This window comes from Typopeltis vanoorti, chromosome 5, assembly GCF_054136105.1.
Source record: "Typopeltis vanoorti isolate ZY-2024b chromosome 5, IOZ_Tvanoo_1.0, whole genome shotgun sequence".
NCBI lineage: Eukaryota > Metazoa > Arthropoda > Arachnida > Uropygi > Thelyphonidae > Typopeltis > Typopeltis vanoorti.
Window position 1 is genome coordinate 18,886,771 of NC_143553.1, and position 23,902 is coordinate 18,910,672.

The 23,902-nt window shown below is 36.0% G+C and overlaps 1 protein-coding gene across 3 annotated transcripts in view; it reads left to right on the plus strand.

The window, feature by feature from the left end:
* Positions 1-23,902, plus strand: part of Gmppb (GDP-mannose pyrophosphorylase B) — a 169,427-nt gene that overhangs the window by 127,819 nt on the left and 17,706 nt on the right. For all 3 annotated transcript variants that reach the window (XM_090392277.1, XM_090392275.1, XM_090392276.1), the window contains one exon: positions 19,199-19,381. In XM_090392277.1, the coding sequence (XP_090248403.1) occupies positions 19,199-19,381 (183 nt within the window). The remainder of the gene's footprint in view (positions 1-19,198; positions 19,382-23,902) is intronic.

The following is a 23,902-nucleotide window of genomic DNA, read 5'->3' on the forward strand; positions in this document are numbered from 1 at the left end:
AAGGACAAAGCTAACATTAACTGTATGTATCTGTGGAATTTCTGCTCATAATATGGACTAGCCCGTTATTAACATCTTGTCCCAATATAAAGATGTGCACAAGTTCATGTGCAGGTAGATGCAAGAAATAAGAAAAGTCTCATTGCATGTGTGTCATTGTTGATAGTGATATCATGCTGATTTAGGATTCAAGAGTGTAGAGAAGATTTGAAATTAGAAATGACCAACATTTAGTGCTAAGCAGGATAAAAATGAATATCACATTGAAACGAACAGCATGTAAAAAAGCTTTAAAACGAACTAAGATTGAGCAGTTTTTACAGGTAGACTCAACTATACAAACATTATTGAATTAAAAATGGAACTTTTTAAAAACAAGAACCAAACCTTGGAGTCTCAGTAGCAAACTCTAAAGAAAACATTCATTGATTCAACTAGTGAGATGTGGCAAAGTCATCTACAAGGATAGAAAAATAAGAAAATCAGTATAGTACACATGATTTCAAGAAGCAGTCTTGGACATGAAGAAAGCATACCAAATATTCTTAGCAAATAAGTTGGCAGATGCCCTAAAAGAATACAGAGAAAAATGTAAGAGAGCTAAGCCATGTGTAAAAGTAGCCAAACAAAAGTCATGGGAAAAGACTCCAGTAAGTGTATAGAAAATAAATATCAGGAAGATGGCAAAAGGTTCTTGAGGCTATTCGAAAAGCTTAGAAATGGAGGAAAGAGTATGGTAAAAGGCATAACAGATGATAAAGGATTTTCGAATTCTTGAGAGGCAACTATCTCAGGCAGTATGTAAAGGAGGCACACGAGGGTGGAGAGTTTTAGATCTAATCATTTCCTGAATCCTTCCCTCCAGTTGGTGAGAGTGACCCCAAAGTGATCACCATATGAACACTTCTCTGAGAAAAGGATATATGTGCAAGCACAAGACTTGCACATATATCTTTTTTGATTATGACAAACTTAGGAGACAGCTTGGAGCTATGGAATTGAGGTGTTGAGCAGTAAGGAAATAAATGCTGCTTGGGAACTGATGAAGAAATACATAACAACATCAATGTGTGAAGTATTCCAAAGGTGAAATAGCTGAATAAAGTAGGTGTAGAATGGATGAATGAGGGGGATTAAGTTTGAAATCTGGAAGAAGGCACTTTGGGGACAGCACGAGATGAATAATGGTAATAATAAGCAACATGAAGGATGTATAAGGAGCAGGCGAGGGGAGTGATTCAGTTTGTAAAGACATCAGAAGTGCAGTATGAGCAGAAATTAGCAAGTCAGGCAAAGAAAAACCCTAGTGTTTTTTTTTTTTTTAGCTGTATGGCAAGTAAAAAAAAGAATGATTATGGCAAGATGCTGCTAATGGCCGAAAGTGGGATTGGTGACTGCTTCAGAGTATATAGTTGAAGTGTTCAGTGAGCAGTTCATCTGGTGTTCGTCCTCAGTGAAATCAGAAGTTCATGTGTTGAGAATGGAATGAGAAAAGACTTAATGGTGAGCAAGCAAGAGGTACATGAGGAGTTAAGTAAGCTGGATGTCAGTAAGACAATAGGACTTGATGGTATATCACCACGTGTCTTGTGGGATTTGGCACAAGTCCCAAAGGAGTAGAAGGAAGGCAAAATTGTTCCATTTCACAAAGGTGGTGATAAGTCTAAGGCAACAAATTATAGGCCAATCTATATATCTGGAGTTGTAGTAAAGGTATTGATGAGGTCGGAGATATAAGATGCAAAAGTGGTTTGATTACGGTGGTATTCTTTGTCAGCATGGGTTTGTTATTGTGTTTTGCAAACTTGCTTATGTACTATAACAAGGCAATGAATGTATTGGGAGTTGCATATAAAGTGGTAAAGTGGTATACTTATATTTTGCAAAGGCTTTTGATATATTGCAACACCATAAGTTGGTCACTAAACTGAAGGAGATGGGAGTGGAATGATAGACTAGTAAGCTGGATTGGTAAATGACTATCAAATAGGTATCAGCAAGTTGTGTGGGTGGGGGGAGAGGCACCATCTCAAAAGTGGAAAGTCACTAATGGCATAATGCAAAGGTCAGTTTTGGGACCATTGTTATTTAGTTTGCATATTAATGATATTGGGATAGGTTTAACTAGTGATATACAACTGTTTGCAGATGATGCAAAAGATTGTGATGTGGAATCAAGCAGATGTAGCCTTAGGAGGATTTGAATTGATTGTATGAGTGAGCAGCAGTATGGAACTGTCAGTTCAATGTTAAGTGTAAGGTTCTGAAATTTGGTAGGCTAAGTATACACTTGGTGGGGAAATTTTGGAGTAAGTTGAGGAGATAAAGAGATCTTGGGGCGATGGACAAGGATCTGAAGTTCTTGGATCACATTGCACAAGTTCAGAAAATATCACACATCAGATGATGGCAATGATGCAGAGGACCTTAACTTCTAGAAATAGAGGTTCTGGTTCTATTGTATAAGGCCTTGATGGATTATTGTGCAAGATTTGGTCTCCTGATTTTCATGGCGATGAGGATATGTTGGAAAGGGTCCAGAGAAGATTGACTAAGGTCGTAATTGGCCTTTGGGGTGTAGGATATGAGGGCAGATTGAGGGAATGTAGTTTGCAAAGCTTAATGAATAGGAGGTCAGATCTCCTAAGGGTTGTTACCACATTAACCTGATAACAACCTGGTAATTTTTCATAGAATGGGGTGCAAGGAGTAAATTCTTTGCATGGAGAGTGGTCGGTCAGTGGAATGCTTTTGCCTGACATTGTGGTGAATACAGATACATTGAATGAGCTTAAAGCATGGTTTGTGATGGCCTTTGTGTAAGTATATCGATATACTTATATACTTTTCTACCTCAAGTATATCGATACTTGAGGTAGAAAAGCCATTAACAACTTGAAATGTAGAAAAGCAGATGTAGTAGATGATATGTGACTAGAAATGCTTAAATATGGAGGTAAAAAAGTTTTGCAGTGGCTACACTTCATTATTCAGAGGGCCTGGTCAGAAGGTCAAATTTCAGATGATTGGAGTAGGGCTCATATAGTTCCCATCTGTAAAAAAAAAAAAAAAAAAAAAAAAAAAAAAATGGAATAAAGCTGAGTGTGAGAATGATGGAGGAACTTCTCTACTAGATTTCCTTCCAGAAAATATAGAAATTCTACTTTCTGGAAAGGAAACTAGAAGAAGAAGAAGAAGAAGAACATGCTTCTTGTTCTTCTTTAGTCTCTTTCCATCCACTGCTGGATATAGGCCTCCCCTTAACTTTGCAGTAATGTCCATTGTCACATGTCAGACCTTTGTAGATCATTTTTCCGTCTTGTTCTTTGGCAACAGTTCCTTTTCTTTTCTTGGTATCCACTCATTGCTTAATTTTGTTGACCTTTTGTCTCACAGTCTACTAATATGGCCAGCCCATCACCATCTATATGCTTTACAACACTTCACAAAATCTTCTGCTCCAGTCATCTCATCTCTCTAATTCTAGCTTTTCTTATTCTATCCCATTTGGTTATGTGGAGCAGTCTTCTCTCCAAGACTCTTTGGACCACAAACAACCTGACTTTCTCTTTTTTTAGTTGTTATTGTCCATGTCTCACTTCCATAGATAAGCACTGGAATAATGGGTATATTAAAGAGCTTTCTTTTTAGGTGTGTAGGTAAATCTCTTAGCAAGTAATCTTTATGCATCCAACATGCTTTGTTTCATTGTGTGTGTCTTAAGGTAAATATAGATTTTAATACAATTAAATGTTAATTTTAGTTTGATTTGACCCTGAATTTGTCATGCATTTGGCTTAGTTAATATTTAAACCTTTTTTCCTGCTTTCTCTATCAAGGTTATTTAGAATTTCCTGGGCCTCTTCTTTATTTTTTGCTAAAAGAACAGTGTCATCTGCAAAATGTAAGTGATGAGATTTTTACCATTGATGCTAATTGCATAGTTCTCCCATGAGACATTCTTAGACTTCTAATGTAACAGATAACGATTTGGGTGATACAGGATCTCCTTGTCTTACTCCTCTCCAAATACCAAACACCTTTCCCTGATTCTAGCTTTATACTAGCTATTGACTTTTGCTATACAGTTTTTAATAAACAGATGTACTTTGTTGGGATGGGTTGTTAAGCTGTTTATTATTTCTGACATGTAGCAAATTGTTAAGATATTTAAATATCTTAACATCAAAATCATGTTAAGATATTTAAATATCTTAACATGATTTTGTTTATCATTGTTGAAGTAGTTAAAAATGAAATAAAAGATGTATAAAAATTATCATTTTGTAGATAAAATGATAATAAAATGATATTTTACTGTAAAAAGAATATAGCAGCAATGCTTGTAATTACTCTATTAGTAGTTGACTAACGAGGTCATTAAGCCTCACTCCGCTTCATGTCTATGTCATTGGAGGAAACAGTTTATCATTCAACAGCATGATGTACATACCTTTCTATGCTGTTGAATTTAAAATATCTGTGGATGTTTTTATATTGAATGCAATGAAAAATCAAGTGGAAAATAAACTTGATAGCACTGCAAACAAACGTATCCAGTCTGCCATTGCTGAAACAACTTCTGTTTTGTGTTTGTGATATCCGGCTGTTGTGATGCCATTTCATGCAATCACAATTGAGAGAATATAGTGTATGCTGGACTGTGATATAGAAAATGATCAGCTAATGTATATGAGAGAGAGAGAAAAGGAGATTTATATATATATGGAGAGAGAAATGTAAAGAGTGGGAATGGATGTAAGAATATAAAAGAGAGCTAGGAATAATTCCCTTTAAGAAATAAGGAAAAACATAGGGATGAATGGCTGTATTTTATGGATTCCTTATATGTCCAAGGTCCTGTTGAGAAGTTTTCTTCTTCAGTGCTGGATAGTTGAATTTTATGAAGATAAACTGTTGAAATTTTTGGTACTTGTTTTGAAGTAGAAACTGAATATGTTAGAGAAGTAAGGCATATGTAGAGTACACAGGTATGAGTTGTCATTTTGCCTGTATGATTGTGTGCTAGAAAATGTGTTGCTGCTTCCATTGGTAAACTTAAGCATTGATGAGGAATTTGTGTTCTGATTTTCTCGAGTAATATTTGCATGTTTTTTGGAAAAGTGTTTGATTCTCTAAGTCTGCCTTTGCATATATCTTGTATTTAATGCCAGAAGACTGTTTATTTTAAGGTTTTAAGTGTGTGTGTGTGTGTGTGTGTGTGTGTGTGTGTGTGTGTGTGTGTGTGTGTGTGTGTGTGTGTGTGTGTGTGTGAATGAGTAGAGGGTCATATAATTTGATAAATTCATTTTATATGTTGTGTTTATATATATATATATATATATATATATACAGTCATCCCTCGACTTACGTTCTTTCAAAGATTCGTCCGTGATCCCATAAGGGAATAAATAACATTTTTGGCTATACTTTCGAAAAGATGCATACACAGTGGCAACCTCCCTCGGCAGTCGGCATGTGTCTTCAACAGTTCCTCTGTTAATTTTATGTTTGAGAAATGGGTTATTTGTGTATTTATCATTAAATATTTTGCGATGTTTTGTGCAACATGGCCCCTGCACGCACAATCAAAAAACCTAGTAAAGAATCACAGAAAAAGTGGCGAACAATTGATCTTGAAGCAAAGTTGCAAGTTATAAAGCAACATGAAGCAGGTAAGCCCATTAATGTGATCGCACATGACTTCGGATGGTCTCATTCTACAGTGACGACCATTTTGAAAAAATAAGGATGAAATTGTAGAGGCTGTGAAAGGATCTGCTTCCATTAAATCGACGATAGTGATGAAGCAACGACAAGGTCCTATCAGTGATACGGAAAAGCTACTTGCATCATGGATAGAGGACATGAACCAAAAGTACATACCCCTTAGCACTGTGACCATAACTGCTAAGGCACTAAGTCTCTTCAACATGTTGAAGGAGAAAGCAGGGTCTGATTACGACTACGAATTCAAAGCTTCTTCCAGTTGGTTCATGAGATTCAAGCAGCGTTTTGCGCTGCATAATGTGAAAATGTATGGGAATCTGCAAGTGCTGAGAAGGCTGCCAAGGAGTTTGTGGAAAAATTGGATAAAAGTATTACAGAGAAAAATTATTTGCCACAGCAAATATTTAATATGAAAGAGATGTCCTTGTTTTGGAAAAAAATGCCCTAGCGGACATTCTTCCACAAAAAGCTAAATCTATACCTAGTTTCAAAGCTCTTATTATGATTCTGTTATGGGTAATGTGGCTGGATATAAACTGAAATCATTTGTGATGTGGCACAGTGAGAATCCACGAATCTTCAAAAACATTAGGAAACATACTCCCAGTTCATTATGAGCAATAAGAAGTTGTGGAACTCAAAAATATTTTGAGGGTGCCTTAATAAACTGTTATGCAAGTGAAATAAAATACTAATGTGTAAAAGAAAATGTAGAATTTAAAATTTTATTAATTCTAGATAATGTTCTGGGTCATCCATCTTATGTGTCTTCTTGTAGCGGTGATCTTCACCAAGTTCAAGGTCATGTTTCTCCCTCCAAACCCTACTTCATTGATTCAGCTGATGGATCAGGGAGTTCTTGCAGTGTTTAAGGCTTATTATCTATGGAGAACTTTTTCACAAGCCATTTCTGCTACTGAAGGAAATGACCAGACTCTCATGCAATTCTGGAAAACATTCAATATTTATCATGCTATTAAAAATATTGCTGTTGCTTGGGATGAAGTGACCTCTCAATGTATGGTGGCATATGGGAAAAAGACATTAAAAAGATTTGTGTATGATTTTGGAAGTTTGTAATAGTGGGCCTAGCAAACAATCTGAATCTCTAAATGAATGATGACATAATTCAACTCATAGAAAGTTCCCCTGAAGAGTTGACCAATGAAGAATTGGTCGAACTGGAGGAACAACTATTGCAGAAGAGGAAAGACAAGAAAAGGAAGAGGGGAAAAGAGAAACAATTTACAGCACAGGGTCTTGCAGAAATGTTCTTTGCAGTTAGTGATGTTCTCAAAATCGCTGAAGATATGAATCCTAATGTTGAACGCTACTTAATAATAGAAACGAAAGTAAATTATGTATTTGCTTGCTATGAATAAATTTATGATGAAAAGAAGAAGAGGAATAAGTAAAGCACATTGGACATTTTCATCAAAAAAAACAAAGGTTACACCAGAAGAGCCACAGCCTGATCGTTCACACAGGGAAGGTAATGAAGATGTGATTGTGGAGGAAGATTGGGTGATTATTCTCCTGTTTTATAGTGGTAGTAACACACAGTACAGTTTTATAATAAGGTTTAAAAATTAAAATGACAGTATACTTATTACGGTTAAGTCTCTTGTCCTATAATTCTGTTGATTTAATGTATCGACTTATGTCCTGCCGGATGGAACGGAACCCGAATGTAAGTCGAGGGATGACTGTACTTTGTTATTTTAATAAAATATATACAAAGAAAATTTAGTTTCATATATGTAATATAGGGAAACACCTAATACACAAACCTGGTAAAAGAACCTGTAAAAAGTTTACAGGTTCTTTTATCTTAAGGGAAAATGTATATGTATAAATATATATACAGTGATACCTCGGCTAACGAAGATAATTCGTTCCGGAATCATATTCGTTAGCCGAAATGTGATTTCCCTTAGGTTTCTATAGAAAATCGTTTAATTCGTTCTGGATGTGCCTACTATTTAAAGATAAATTTTATAAAATAGTAAAAAAGGGCAAAAACTCACCAAAGGCTGAGATGAACAGCTACCCAATTAGATGGAGAATGGAAAATAGAATGAAAAACTGACGATCTTTACACTATTATATACACTTTATTAAACTGAAAATATGTACACAACGTTTTTACTATTTTTCTTCCAAATTTTCAGCTTTGTTGGGATGCCACTTTGTAGCCAAAGACTGAAACTCTTCCCAGTAGTGCAGCATTTTTTTAATGTCACCTGTTCGCATTCTTCCCTTTTTATTGCTGTCCTCCTCCTCCTCTGATGAGCACTCTTTATCTTCCTTGTCTCTTTCCTGATTCAGTTGCTTTTCAACTCTTCAAAATCTTCTGTTGTCAGATCTTTTGCATGTTCTTCAACTAATTCTTCTACATCTTCTTCATTTACCTCCAAATGTAATGCTTTGCCCAAGGAGACTATCTTATCTACAATGTCAGCATTTTCAGCAGCAAGTTCTCCAGCAGCATCTTCAGCATCTTGAACACTGGAAACAGTACTTCTTATCTTGCAGCAGTCTGGCCATAACTTTTTCCAGGCAGCATTAAGTGTCCTAACTGACACTTTGTTCCATGCCATGGCAATGACTTGAATAGCTTGAAGGATATGATAATGATCCTTCCAGAATTCCCTCAGAGTCAGACTGGTAAATGAAGTTGCATCAAAACATCTTTGGAACATGTGTTTTGTATACAATTTCTGAAAGTTTGATATGACCTGTTGGTCCATGGGTTGCTAAATATTAGATGTGGGAAGAAATTTTATCTTGATGAAGGTAAATTCTGTCCCCAAATCTTCTTCCAAGCCAGGTGGATGCCCTGGAGCATTGTCCAGAAGAAGCACAGCGTTTTCAGGAAAGTTTTCTTCTCTCAGGTACTTTTTCACCGTGGGCCCAAACACCTCCACGACCCACTCTGTGAATATACTTCTTGTTACCCATGCCTTGGTGTTTGACTTCCAATAAACACTAAGCATGAAAATTCTTGGTGTCTCAAAGTGGTAGACCAACATTGGTTTAATTTTGAGATCACCATTTGCATTAGCACAAAATAAAAGAGTTATTCTATCTTTCATAGGTTTGTATTCTGGCATACACTTCTCTTCTTTTGTGATGAAAGTTCTTTTGGGCATTTGCTTCCAGAACAACCCAGTTTCATCACAATTAAACACTTGTTCCGGCTTGTATCTATGAATGATGGTCTCCACTCCTGAAATTCTCTACCAAACTTCTCAGCCTCCTTCTCCATGTCTAATTACACTATGGATCCCTGACCTTCTCTTGAACTTCTCAAACCATCCTCTGCTTCCTTTGAATTCTTCCTCTGCCTCTGCTGTACTGTGTCCTGCCACATTTTTCTTCAAATTTTCATAAATCATTCTGGCTTTGCTGCAGATCATCTCTTGAGTCATAGTGTCATCAGCCATTTGATGCTCATTTATCCAGATCATCAGAAGCTTTTCCATTTCTTCATTCACAGAACTTCTTTAGGATTGAGAGGCCAAGGTCTTCACACCAGTTGCAACTGAAGCTGCCTTAATCTCCTCCTCCTTCAAAATTGTAGCTATTAATGATGAAGCTATGCCATGCTTGACTGCTAAATCCACAATTTTCATATGCTGAAATTATTTCTTTCTTTTGCTCAATTGTGAGTAACTTTCTGCTTCCCTTGGGTTTGTCGCTTACTTTTTTTGGACCCATTGTCAAGAAAATTTTTTTATAAAAAATATAAAAGAAATATCACATAGCATATTATTTATTTAATTAGATAAGAATAAAATTTACTAATTATAAATTAATCCCCCATAGTAGAATTTAGCCAACAAGTAAAGAATAAATGCTATCACACTTACCTCTCACATTCACAGCCACACGGAACGTGCACTGTACTGACACTGGTATGAGGCGTCTCACTGTCTCGAACGTAAACAACCCAGTCAGGTTGGTGGGTCTCCCTATGTGATGTGGTCAACTCATTTCTTTGTCACACACACAGATGAAAAGATAAGTTCCCGGAATGGCCCGACCGTTCATTTGCTGCTTTATGTTAGCACGTGCATCCACTAAAATATTTGTTAGCCGAGTCTGAAAAACAGTGAAAAAATCTTCATTAGCTGAAAAATTTGTTAGCAGGGTCACTCGTTAGCTGAGGTATCACTGTATATGTTGAAAGTTTTTACCTTGGGTTTATTATATGTTAAAGATACCAAGAAATTTTATACTTTGTTTTAATCCTTTTCCCAAGAAAGCAAAACAATTTTTTGCATGTGAAATATATTCAGATCTGAGCTACTACTTGTATATAGAAGCTAATGACTTCATATAGCTTGCTTTAGTATGTATCTCATAAAGCACACCACTTTTTGGACATGTATAATGCTATGCATAATGGGAAGGATGTGGGTTTGAATCCCACCATGGGCATGGATGCTTGTGATTGTCTGTGAAGGTGGTGGGCAGTAGTTGCTGTTGGTGTAGTTATGGTTCGCTGTAGTTTTTGGATTGAGTGGTGGAGACAGAGTTGTAGAGTAGGTGCCCTCCCTCAGTGCGACTTTGTACTCCTTGGAGGTGTCATGTAATAACAATAATAATATTACAATTGGAGATGTCAAACTTAGCTCTTTGCTTTATGTAGATGATGTTGTACTCCTAAACACATCTGTTTCAAATCTCCAGGATTCTCTAGTTAAATTGAATAACAGCTGTAACAAATTTGGCATAAAAATCAGCAATACAAAGACCAAAACTATGAAAATAGGCAGAAACATTCAACACATCAACTGCATTCTGAATGGAGAGCCTATAGAACAAGTAAAATATTTCAGCTGTTTAGCAACAGCTTTTAGTGGAGTAAGAATAAGAGAGAAATTATATTATATGGAGAAATTATATGTAATAAGAGAGAAATTAGTCAAAACACTAAACCAGCAGTATATACAAGGCAGTGTTCAAACTGATTTTAAGGTATGAATCTGAGAGTTGAGTTAAAAATAAAGCACTTGATCAATGACTAGAGACCACAGATATGAAAGTTCTTAGAAAAATTAGCATAAACAGGTGGCACGAACAGCCAAATCCTATGAAAAATGAAGATATTAGAAAGGAACTTGGCAATGTTAGCATTCAAGAATTTCTGAACAGAGATAATCTAAGATGGTGTAGCCACTTAAATAGAATGGACGAGGAAAGGTTAGCAAAACAGGTGTTTGATGCCAAGATGGCATTCGAGGAAGACCAAGGTCTAGAATCTAGGTGGATTAATTCAGTCAGATGTGTCTTAGAAACACGAAATGTTAGATGCAACAATATTGGAGTGCTGACAAGTAATAGACTAATTTGGAGGAAAATTGTTGATAGGAGATTAATGATAATCATAACTTATATAATATTATATAATAACTTTATAATTCAAATTTATTATAGCAGTTATTCAGTTCAATTTAGTTAAAGAATCCTTAAGACCTATACTGATTATTTAGGAGTATAATATCATCTGCATAAAATAAAGAGCTGAGTTGAATATCTGTGGTTTAATATCAGATGTAATTGCATATGTTTTTCTTAATGTGAAGATACAGTGTTCTTCACTAAATTTCACTTGCATGATTTTTAGTCTCCTCTCAAGTATTCTTGCATTTTTCATTTTTATTGGTAAGTACCATAAAACTCTAACAATATTATAGGTACTATTAGTGTTCTCTTGTAGTCACCTGAAATTTGACCTTTGCTTTACATAATCAGAAATTCAGAATTTGACCATGTAATTGTAGAACTTTTTGTACCTGCATATTTGATTATTTCTGGCCCTCCATTACAAACTTTATTTGGCCTTTTCTGTCTAAAATATTTATATGTAATCAAGATTATATTCCTCTATAGTATTTTCTGCAGTGTTCTCTTATGCTTTTTTTGTTTAATAATCTGTTAAAATACTCCACACATCCATAATATCCTTCTTCTCAGTTTTTATGTTGCCTTTATCTTATCTGATTCGTTTTATAGTTTTTATATTATTTCCATATAATAGGGATTGAAAACTCATAGCACATCAGTACTGTGTGTGTGTGTGTGTTGTTGTTGTTGTGCAGGTGAACATTGAGTAAGAAAATGTCTATTGACATTTTTCTTGAAGAGTTGGAGGTCTTAGGGAACACTTCTTGAGGAAGCTCTTTCAAAGGACAATGATAGATGGAATATGCCTTACATAATCAGAAATTTAGAATTTGGCCATGTAACTAGAACTTTTTGTACCTCCATATTTGATTATTTCTTGTTGGATTTCCCCATTACAAACTTTATTTGGCCTTCTCTGTCTGAAATATTTATGTAATCAGAGCACATCAGACTATGTTCCCAGAAGTGAACACAGTCTGATGAAGATTGAACTCTCTAATGAAGATATCATTGTTTTTGAAATTGGATCGTAGGAAATTAACCCTCAGATAATTAAAAAGTTAGCATGGTTATCAGAATTAGGAGAATAGTAAAGGCAGTTGATTAAATTAACAATATGAGGCAAGGCAGTCTTAAGCTATAGCAAATCATATGGAGGATTTATTTAGCAGCAGGAAATAAAAGAAATTATTGAGCAAAACTATATACAGACTTGACAGTTCTGTTAACCAGTCGATGGCAATGTCCATCAACCCAACCACAGACAAGATTGGTCTATATTTTTGTGGAGCAGTGCTATTTTACCTTCTTTCTGCAAGTTCATTCTGGTGTGTTCATTGTGTTACGTCATCGTTTTTCTTTAAAATCTATGTTACTATTATCCCCTCTTGTGCCAACTAAGAATGAGATCTCCAGTCTCTCTCTCTGGAACAGTCGAATTCGAACTTTTTCGAATTCTGACAAATTTGTTTTCCAGCTGCGCCAGTCAGAATCCTAGGACAGAAGAATTCTTGCTCTGAGAAACTTTCCCAGAGTTCTAACAACTACCTAAATTCGTTAAATATATATATAGCATCTGTAGAGATCTCAGTTTGCAGTCATGGCCCTATCCTTTCTAATTATTCTATACCTTCCCCTTATGTTCAAAAAAAGCATAGGTTCAAACTTTTATGAGTGGTAAATTAGTCTCATGCTCAAGCAAAACTCAGGCTTACATAGTAAAACATGTTTATTAAAGATCTAATGAGTTTACAATTAGGTTTAAACATATCAAAAGCTTATCGCATTACCTATACTAAATCAACTGACAATCATAAATGAACACTCTAGTTAATGAACATATAACTCATCCTCTGGTCAACTAAAACACATTTAACATGGGAAAACACAAGTTTACAATTTTAACTTCAAACGCTAACACAGACCCCACCACATTAATTAGGTTTCACACAAGAACTTAAGTCCTCCAATTGCCAGTCCAATGGAGCTAACAAGTTACAATGCATATAAGTCATTCAAAACATTCTCTAGGCAATTGTCAATTTTCTTCCAACTTTCCAACTAGAAATTGATTCACCCTTTTCCTCTAATGTTAATTATTAATAAAATAAGAGAATTCTGTACATTACCACCGCCACATGAGGTTACCATGTCCCCTTTATCCGTCCTTTACTGTTAGATACTTTACTGCTTCAGTGGATTGCATCCATGTGGAGGTCACTTCGCTCATCCCAAACAACCATTTTCTGCACTCTGCTGGGCAAATGCTCATCTCGCTGGTCATTATCGTCAGACTGCCCATCTCCCTGGAGGAACTTTCCATTGTCTCATTCCGGTATCACTTCTACCGATGGCCCAAGTCGGTGGACGCCGTCATCTTGCGTATTACTCGCTCAATACTCGCCAGTCAGCAACGGGGAGAAACTTGCCGTCTGAAGTCATAGAATTCCCTTCCGCTGGTCAGCATCCTGGGTCTGAAAGAAAACAGGAACAGAAAAAACGCGGGTTGAAACCCGCATGAACCCGCATTTATTATCCCTTGTTCCCTCTTTTTCATTGCAGAAGTTTTCTCATGGTGCCTTCCTATTGGTCCTTAAGTTGTTTATTTGCAACTCTTCTCCTCAAGAGCGCTCTTTTCGGGGAACATGAGTTCAATTTGCTTTCCACGAATGCCTTCGCTTCAGGTGTTACGTTTATCATGGGTAATTCACACACAACCTTTGGACCTTTGTTTGCATTGATATACATTTTGCATAGAGTATTTTTCTTACTAGTGTTTTCAAACAACAATATTTCTATCTAGACAGACAAATTCCTCTTTTTTTGTACTTTATTTTAAGGTAATTCAATTATGTTCTGTATTAACAATTTGTTTCTTTACTAATAGTACAAGTATTTCTTGGTTATTATTGTATTCTTGTTAAATCTTGAATGAATGACCCTTTTGACGAAAAGGTCCTTATTCAAGATCTAACATTTACCAGTCCTTGGGACCATCATCTGGTATTTCCACAATCCAGATGGGAGATCTGGAAGTGGAGAGATATTTTGATGTATAGGAAGGTTCGTGTTATTTCTGATTTTATTTATTTCTTTAATGGTAGCTTCTTCTCTTCTGAAGCACGTAGAGGAGTGATGTGGGAAAAAAAACAAGTAACCATGGGAGAGGAGTAGATCGTAAGGCACCAGAAATGGTTCTCATTGTTATGTTAAGCTGTGTATCTATAAGAATCATGTGGTGACTTTGGCTTCAAACTGACAAACAATACTCTGCAACAGGGTAATATAGATACAATAATAATATAGAGCCAGGGCTGCTATTCTAAGAGTCGAAGCATTACAACCTCAAGTTGTGCCTGTCAGCTTGTTTATGATGTTGTTCCCAGCAGATATCTTTATTTAGTTTTTTTCCATATGTTTTTGGTAAGTTAGACTCAAGTGTGACATCAAGGTATCGAGGGTTACTTTTGTGGATTAGAGTCCTGTTGCAGAAGCTTATTTTTATTATTCTATGAGTTTCTTGGTTATTTACATGGAAAGCAGAAACAACATTTTTTTGCTAGGACTAGGAGATAGTCCTCAGCATTCAAAGAAATTTTGTAGGGAGCTCAGATCTTTGCTTAGTGTTTCCTAAAGGCCTTGGAAGGTACTATCTTGTGTGGCAATAGCTATGTCATCAGCACGGATAAACTTTCAACTAGCTGTTGGAGGATTATTGCTTCTATTCAGGTTGAATAAAGCTGTGGCAATCTATCCTGTAAGATAATATTCTGCTTTTTTTTGTGAATTTAGATGAACCTTTATTTTCCTATTAGAGAGCATTTGTTCTAGTAATTTTAGTGTTTTTTGGCAATTGATTACATATATTTTAGCTGCTTTATATAGTAAACCTTTTTTCCATGTGGTGTCATAATTGCATGATTGGCGTGATTTGGGAGCTGTTCATCATTTATTATTATGAAGAAGAAATTAGGTAGCCAGGATTTTGCTCTTGGACCAAAGTGAGTTAGAAAGTCTGAAAGGATGCTGTCAATACTAGGAGCTTTACCTGTTTTAGTTAGTATGAGTGCTGCATCAATTTCATCTATAGTTACTGGATTGGAGTTTGTTGTAGATGTAGGAAATGATAAAACTTTTTTAATAAAGATGATGGATCTCTTTTTTGGTTAACTGCAGGAATTTCTTGTTTAGCTTTTTTTTGCTAAGAATTTTGTAGTACAGTAGCGACCAAGTCTTACAACTGGTAAAGTTGAGGTCGTTCATTTCTTCATGCCAGTGGGCTTTTCTACCATCATCTAAAGACATTAAGAGGGCAGAAGCAGTGTCTGGATGGTTCTGTTGTTCATACTCTGTCAAGCAAAAATACTACTTTCAGTTATGACCAGCATGGTGTGTAGATTTTTGTGAATCCTCTTGGGGATGTGTTTCATGCCAGATACTATGAGAAGTTTAGTGACTCTTTCAGTTATCAACAGTAGGTGGAATTATGTTGATGTCATTTTCAATGAATTCAGTAAATTTTGGCCAGTTTGCTTTCCTGAAATTCCATCAAGATATTGGGAAGTTGTTTATTATAAGTACTACGGCAGGGATCTTCAATGCATAGCCTGCAGGCCACAGGTGGCCTGTGGAGCTCTTTGCTGTGGCTTGCCAGCCATGGCAAAGTAGCCATTTTGAAAAAAACGATTACTTAACATTAAAATGCAATTAAATAAAAAATAATTTCAGTGAAGCCCGTGAAACACTAAGCTATACTGCAGTATTTAGAATTGTAAGATGCTTTCCAGATTTACAAGGAACGCTGTGCATTTGATATTCCTATAAAATCCTATAAAAATAAATATTAAATAGACATAATTCTTCAGCAAGCGGTACTAGTACTAATGTCGCAGGTAGATGGCTGAAGCAGTAGTTCATTCTAGTGCGCTGTCTAGTGCCTTCGAGATACATCTCGAAGGTTCTCGATAAGCCATAGTTGTGAGTCAGTATCAAAAGAATACAATATAAAACAACACTATGAGACAAAGCATGCTTCCAATTTCGATCACCTTCAAGGGCGACTTCGTGTGGACAAAGTGAACTGTCTCCAAATTGATTTAAAATGCCAGCAGGGTACTTTTAAAAGGCACAGGGAAGAGAGCGAAGCGTGCGTCAAAGCTGTAATAGCCGACAAAACTGCTAAAAAAATCAAAAGCCTTCCTGGACAGCGAGTTTGTTAAAGAGTGTCTCATTGCTGCTGGGGATATTCTGTGCCCAAATAATAAGGAAGTGTTTAAAAAACTGAGTTTGTTTGGGGTAACTGTAGCACGACGTGTTGAAGAACTTGCCAGTGACATTGAAGGAACTTTAAAAAAATGCTCTTACGAATTTATGTCATGTTCACTTGCTTTAGATGAGAGTGCAGATGTGAAGGATACAGCACAATTAGTTATCTTTGTCCATGGCATTGATCAACACTTCAATGTGACAGAAGACCTGTTAGCGCTCGTACCTATGAAAGGATTGACAAAAGGCACTGATATTCTTGAAGCTGCCATGAAAACGTTCCAATGTTTCAACCTCAGCTTAACCAACTTCAAGGGTGTGGTAACTGATGGTGCCTCTGCTATGGTGGGAAAGAACGAAGGGTTTGTTGCACTGCTACGGAAAGAACTGGAACTAGAAGGAAAAAATTTCGTCCATTATCACTGTTTAATCCAACTGTGAAACTATTGGATTTGAGAATATCAAGAAAGTTATTGTGACTGTTGTTAACATTATTAGGGCAAGAGGATTGAATCATCATCAATTCCAAGTTTTTGACCCAAGAATGCGAAGCGGATCACGGTGATGTGATTTATTATGGTGATGTGCGTTGATTGAGCAGAAGGAAGGTTCTTAAAAGAGTCTTTGACTTAAAGAGTGAAATACAGCTGTTCATGCAAACCAAGGGGAATCTGATTGTGGGATTTAATGATCTGAAGTGGATGACAGACTTTGCCTTTGTGACCGACATCTCGTTGCATATGAATGACCTAAATATGCGGTTACAATCCAAAGATCAACTGGATGCACACACTGTTTGATCACATCAAAGCTTTTGTAGCAAAGCTCAAACCTTGGGAGGCACAACTCGCAACAAAAGACAACTCATATCAGCTTCTCGTTGAGTCCAACTGTTCGTCTCTTGATGAATACGCTACAAAATTAGCCGTGTTGCAAAGTGAGTTCGAAGAGAGATTTAGTGATTTTTGTAACCAACAGTCTTCTTTAGATTTATTTTCAATGCCATTCAGTGTCAATGCTGCGGAAATGCCAGGCTCAGTACAAATGGAGCTGCTTGAACTCCAAAACAACTTTTCTTTGAGAGAAAAGTTATTCAATGTGCTCTTGCTTTCATTTTACACAAAGACTACATTTCTGAGGATGCATTCCCTAATCTTCGCCGGCATGCTTTCTTTGAAGATGTGCGCTTTGTTAGGAACCACATACTTATGTGAGCAGTTCTTCACCAGAATGAAGCATGTGAAGTCCAAGACAAGAACTCAGATTATGGACCAACATCTCGAGAATACTCTGCGCATAGCGACTTCCAACATTGACACCAACATAGACAAGCTGGTCAAGGAAAAATATTGCCAAGTTGCCCATTGACCAGTGGCGGCTCGTACATAAGCACTGTGACACTGCAGCACCCCAAGGAAAAAATGAAAAAATTAAATTTTGTTTGTGTTTATAAATAATAACAATGCTTACAACATGTTAAAGGTTACAGCTTATGTTTTGACATACGAAACTTTTTTATTATTGGTGTTTGTTCGTGGTGAGGGTGAAATATTTTTAATAAAGCAATTTTTTAATATGTAAATTTATTTATTAATAAATTGGTTATTGATTAGGAAAAAAATAATTTTTTTATTTTTTTTTTATTTTGTATATGCAGCACCCCCACTTAAAATTTTCACCGGCCGCCACTGCCGTTGACATTGTAAAAAATGAATGTTTTCTTTATTAAATTTATCTTTTTCCAAGAATTGATTGTATTTATTTATCATGAACCCAACTCCTATCTATGCTCTTAAAGATGAGTTTGTTTATTTTTATAGGATTTTATGTAAAGTATCAAATGCACAGTGTTCCTTGTGAATCTGAAAACATCTTACAATTCTAAATACTGCAGTATAGCTTAGTGGCCTGAGGGCTTCATTGAAATTTTTAATGCAGCCTACACTGTCTGAAATGTTGAAGACCCTGACTTACAGTATTAATTCACTGTAGATTTATATGAAACTTACAGAAACTGTAAGTTTCTGTGGTTCATATAAGTACAGTTCTTCCGTAATATAACTCCTTACAAACTTAATTATTACTTTTACTGATTTATCTATTACTGTCAACATTAAACTATCACACTTGTTCATCTGTCTTAAACTGAATTAATTACTAGCTAACATTTATGCTAGATGTTTAAAAATGTTGAATATCCCCCCCCCCACCCCTTAAATCCCACCAATAGAAGGTATGTTAGTATTATATTAATATCATTGGTGATTTAAGAGTTAGATATTCTAGAAACTTTGCTATTGCTATAGAAACAAAGCATGACCTTTTTCAAACCACTTTAATTAATCCTCTGGTGGTTCTCACACTGAACAATGAAATTCTGCCACTTGTGAGAATATATCTCCTCTCCAACCAGGTTAGCAGTTTGATAAACCTCATCAAAAAATTCAAAGTACATACCCACCTCACAAAGAAGTAATATTGGTAAAAAGGTCTTCATCATCATACTCCTTTTTTTCACCACAACATTTACTTCATAAAAAGAGGGGGACTTTCATTACATAGACTCTTAATGAAAGTTGGTTAGCAGGTCATATGGAGATAGCAAGGCTTCTTGGAAGCCTGTTTGTAACTCTGCAAAATAGAATATCTAATAGACACATTTGCAATTAACAGATACTGGCTTCACAACCTTAGTTGTATTATCCATAAATGAGTCTAGTAATAATAAAACTGTAAAGTTATTACTAATTATATTTTATTTAAATTATTTTTATTTATCTATTTCCTTAAGGATTCTAGTGCCAAAATTGGCAAACGCTGCCGTATTGGTCCAAATGTAGCAATAGGTCCTGAAGTTATCATTGAAGATGGTGTGTGCATCAAGAGATGTACTCTCTTAAAAGGAGCTCATATCAAATCACATTCATGGCTTGAATCTTGTATAATTGGTTGGAGATGCACTGTTGGTCAGTGGGTAAGCTGCTTTATATGCTTTTACTTGTATGTCAGCATCATTATTTTTGTTATGTGCCCTCATGACATATATACAGAATACTGTGATAAAAAAAACTTGATTGTATTTTATTATCTTCCTTCCAGACTAGATCACTATTTTTCATGCCTCCCAGTATTGTCCAGTTTTAGGTTTTGTCTTCTAGGCACTACAAATTGTATCAGTTCATGTAGATCTTGCTCTTAATCTGGGTATTTTTCTAACATAAAATACCTATTTTGCTTGCTCGTTTCTCTCCCATTCTGTTTAAATGTCCTTACTATCTTACATTAGGCCTACTGACACATTCTACAGTAAGTTAGCTTTGCATAAGGAATACCCCCCCCCCCCAATTTACATATTCGGCATGATAACGAAGTACCATGTGATATCAGCATCACATGTGGCTACTATAAATGAGCACACCTATCCTTGGTACGTAATCAGTAAACGTTTGCCAGTAATGGAGAAATGTGGCAACATAAGTCAATTTGACTGCAGGCAGAGAGTTGAGGCCTGGAAGGCAGGTGCCAGTATTTTGGAAACAGCCATGCTTGTTGGTTGCTCCCATGTTACTGTATCAAGGGAGTAGATTAACTGTGAACAGACATCCAGCAGAAGGGCTCAGGCTCACATTGGTCAGCCATATGTTGTGGATCCTACAGGTGAGTATCAGGTGTTATGACTGGTATCTCAGCAACAGCATGCAACAGTCACACAACTCGCCCACCAATAGAACAGCTGGGGCAGTTCGACCCATTTCCACATGCACTATACCTTGCTTCGCACAGGGTTCCATAGTTGGAGACCAACAAGGATGCCTATGATGATGGTCAGGCATCGCAAACAACCTCGCATGTACCAAGGAATGTCAGCAGTGGACCTTTGACAGATGAAAGAAGGTCATCTTGAGTGATGAGTCCCATTTCCTGCTGTACCATGCTGATTGCAGGTTTGCATTTGGTATGAAGCCCTATCACCTGGTTGCACAGTTGGGGTTCAACAGGCCAGTGGAGTTGGCACTCCCTAGGTCCATTGGTTATCATTCTAGAAACACTGAATAGTGAATGCTGCAAGAGGTCTCCCCAACCACATTGCTATCTTTCAACAGGACAACACACCTTGTCATCAAGTACAGCTACTGAGTGGTTGGAGGAACACAACAATAAATTTGCCACATTGCCTTGGCCATGACTTTAACCCAATTGAACATGTGTGGGATATGCTACAACAGGTTGTGTGAACTGCTGATCCTCCTCCATGGAATGAGCATGAACTGATGGAGTTGCTGCAGTGGCTCGAGTTACACACGGAAGATGTTTGACACCTTGTGGAATCTGCTTCTAGGAGTCTGTGAGCCGTGATTGCACTGAGGTGGACTAAAATGTTATTCGGTGGGTCTAATGCAAAGCTAACTCAGTGTATGTTGTTATTTTTAAAATGATTGTACCATTGCTCTCACCCAGTTTTCTTATTTCTAACCAAACTTTCATATCCAAAACTTTTACAAGAAATTATGTTACTGTTTTCATTCTTATTTTAACCAGGTGTTAGCAAGCAAGCAAAAGTTAGTACATGAAATATCATAATACATCATTTTGCTGATATACCATTTATGAAGGAAAGTGGTATTAAATCTGATATCAAAATTGGTGATATTAATCTTAGCTTTTACTTTATGCAGATGATGTTATATTGCTAAATAAATTCAATACATGTCTTCAAGTTTCACTGACTAAACTGATTAACTGTTTTAATAAATTTCATATAAAAATCAGCGATAAAAAGACAAAGACGGTGAAAATAAGCAGAAACATTGAATACATCAACTGTATCCTGAATGGTTAACCTATAGAACAAGTAAAACACTTCAGCTATTTAGGCACCATTTTTAGTGAAGATTGGAAATTAAATGTCGAAATAGACAACAGAATTAGAAAAGCTGTTATGGTAGGATGTCAGCTGAATAAATTTATTTGGAATAAGAAAGAAATTAGTCAAAACACTAAATTAGTTGTATACAAGACTGTGTTCAAACCAATTTTAATTTATGGATTTGAGAACTGGGTTAGAAATAAAATACTTTAAAAATAAGGATATTAGGAAAGAACTTGCCATTCTTAGTATTCAGGAATCTATTAGTAGAGCTAATCTCAGGTGGTATGGTCACTTAAACAGAATGAAAGAAAAAAAATTATCAAAACAAGTGCTCTTTGCCAAGTTGACAGGGAAAAGACCCGGAGGAAAACCAAGATGTGGATAAAGTAAAAAGTGCCTTAAAAGACAGAAATATAAGATCTGATAAGATTAGAATCTTGACAGAAAACATATTAATTTGGAGGGAAATTGTTGATCAGAAGTTAGTAATGGTGTAACTTTTTCATGTAGTACTATCATAATTATCCTATTCATCCCCTCAGGGTACATATCAGGAATTTGATGATGACCATTTTGCTTCATGTATATTGAAGACTGAGGGAGTAAAAGAATGCAAGAATGAAGAAGCAAAAGTAAGAAAGTGAAAGAAAGTATGCACGAGAAAACAGAAGGAAGGTACAGCAGAACGAGAGTGAGACTATGGAAGTGCCAGAAAGTGAAATTGCCAGAATGCGAGATTTCTGGAAAGGATTATTCAAAATAAAAAACGAAATGAGGAATATGGGGAGTGATATTAGACATTTAGTGAAAATAAATGAAAATGTGCAAAAGAATAGAAGAAAAGCAAAAAAGGGTAAACGAGATGATGAATGATATGAGAGTAGCAGTGTATAGAGATTCCATTGTTAGAGGATTGGATAATGAGAGAGTCATGTTGTGCTATCATAATTATCCTATTCATTCCCTCAGGGTACATATCAGGAATTTGATGATGACCATTTTGCTTCATGTATATTGAAGACTGAGGGAGTGATAGAATGCAAGAATGAAGAAGCAAAAGTAAGAAAGTGAAAGAAAGTATGCATGAGAAAACAGAAGGAAGGTACAGCAGAATGAGAGAGACTATGGAAATGCCAGAAAGTGAAATTGCCAGAATGCAAGATTTGTGGAAAGGATTATTCAAAATAAAAATTGAAATGAGGAATATGGGGAGTGATATTAGACATTTAGTGAAAATAAATGAAAATGTGCAAAAGAATAGAAGAAAAGCAAAAAAGGGTAAAAGAGGTGATGAATGATGAGATGAGAGTAGCAGTGTATAGAGATTCCATTGTTAGAGGATTGGATAATGAGAGAGTCCATAAGGTCTGCTATCCAGGAGGGAGAATGAGCAATATAATTCATGCTTTGGACATGAGGAGGAAATGAGCAACAGAATTAGTGGTGTAAATTAAATATACTTTAATTAAAGTAGATTAAAGAAATTATATACTTGGTTTAATCCAGTGGTCGATATCAACCCCCAGGGGTCGATATAACATTGTTAGGGGTCGATTTGGGCTCAGGGATCAATAGAAAAATATAAGACATCATTGTATGGGTAATATTTAATTTGGTTAACTTGGATTACCTCCATCCTGAATGACAATGATGCAATTAAAAGTGAATCGTGGGAACAGTGACGTGAATAGGACCTGTAAGCTGGAGCAAGGTCATTAAAATAGTTACGGAGGCCAATCAAGTAGGCCAAAATGACGTATTTACCAATAAACGGTTGTAGTGGTTCCCATCTGGCCAGCACGGCGGGAGTGAGATTGCAACATGTGCACGGTTCTTATTTACTTATACTTACACTCCCAGTCTTATTTTTTGTGCATCGACATACAAGTGAGCATTAATGTTCTAAAATTCATCAACATACATATTATAATTCAATCGTTATTCATTCACGAACTAAACTTTTCTATGTTGAAAAGTTGAGCAGGACTGGTAGTAATGCCAGTGATATTACTAGTGATAGTAATAGTAATATAATAATATATACCATATTATACATACAATAAACACTGTAACTATAAAATAAAAAATCTAAAAACTCACATAAGCGTCTTTTTTGCTTGTCCAATTATAATTACATAATAGTAAAATAGAGGGGGTCAATAAAAAGTCAAGAAACTCTTGAAGGGGTCGACGGTCAAAGAAGTTTGGCGACCCCTGGTTTAATCCTTTATCCACATGTAAGCAAACAAAGTTTGTGCCTGAAGTATTTTCAGGACTGGGGCAACTCATGGTAAAAGTGGTATGACTTCACATCACTTGTCTTAGTATTCTATGAAGCAAAGCACATCTCTTGCAGACATGTATAATACTATTCATTATGGGGAGGATCACTATCCAGACCAGTTTTGACCTTTATTGAGGTCTCTTCAGTGGGAGCCAGACCCAGAGGTGATACTGAGGTTGAAGTAATGCAGAAGTCATATTCTTATATATGAGTTGCCAAAAGGTGTCACATCTTATTGTTAAATTACTCTGGATTAGAGAAAAATCAAAATTTAATAATAAGGTGTAACATTATTATTAAATGACTTCAGGTGCAAACTTTGTTTGCTTACACTTGGATAA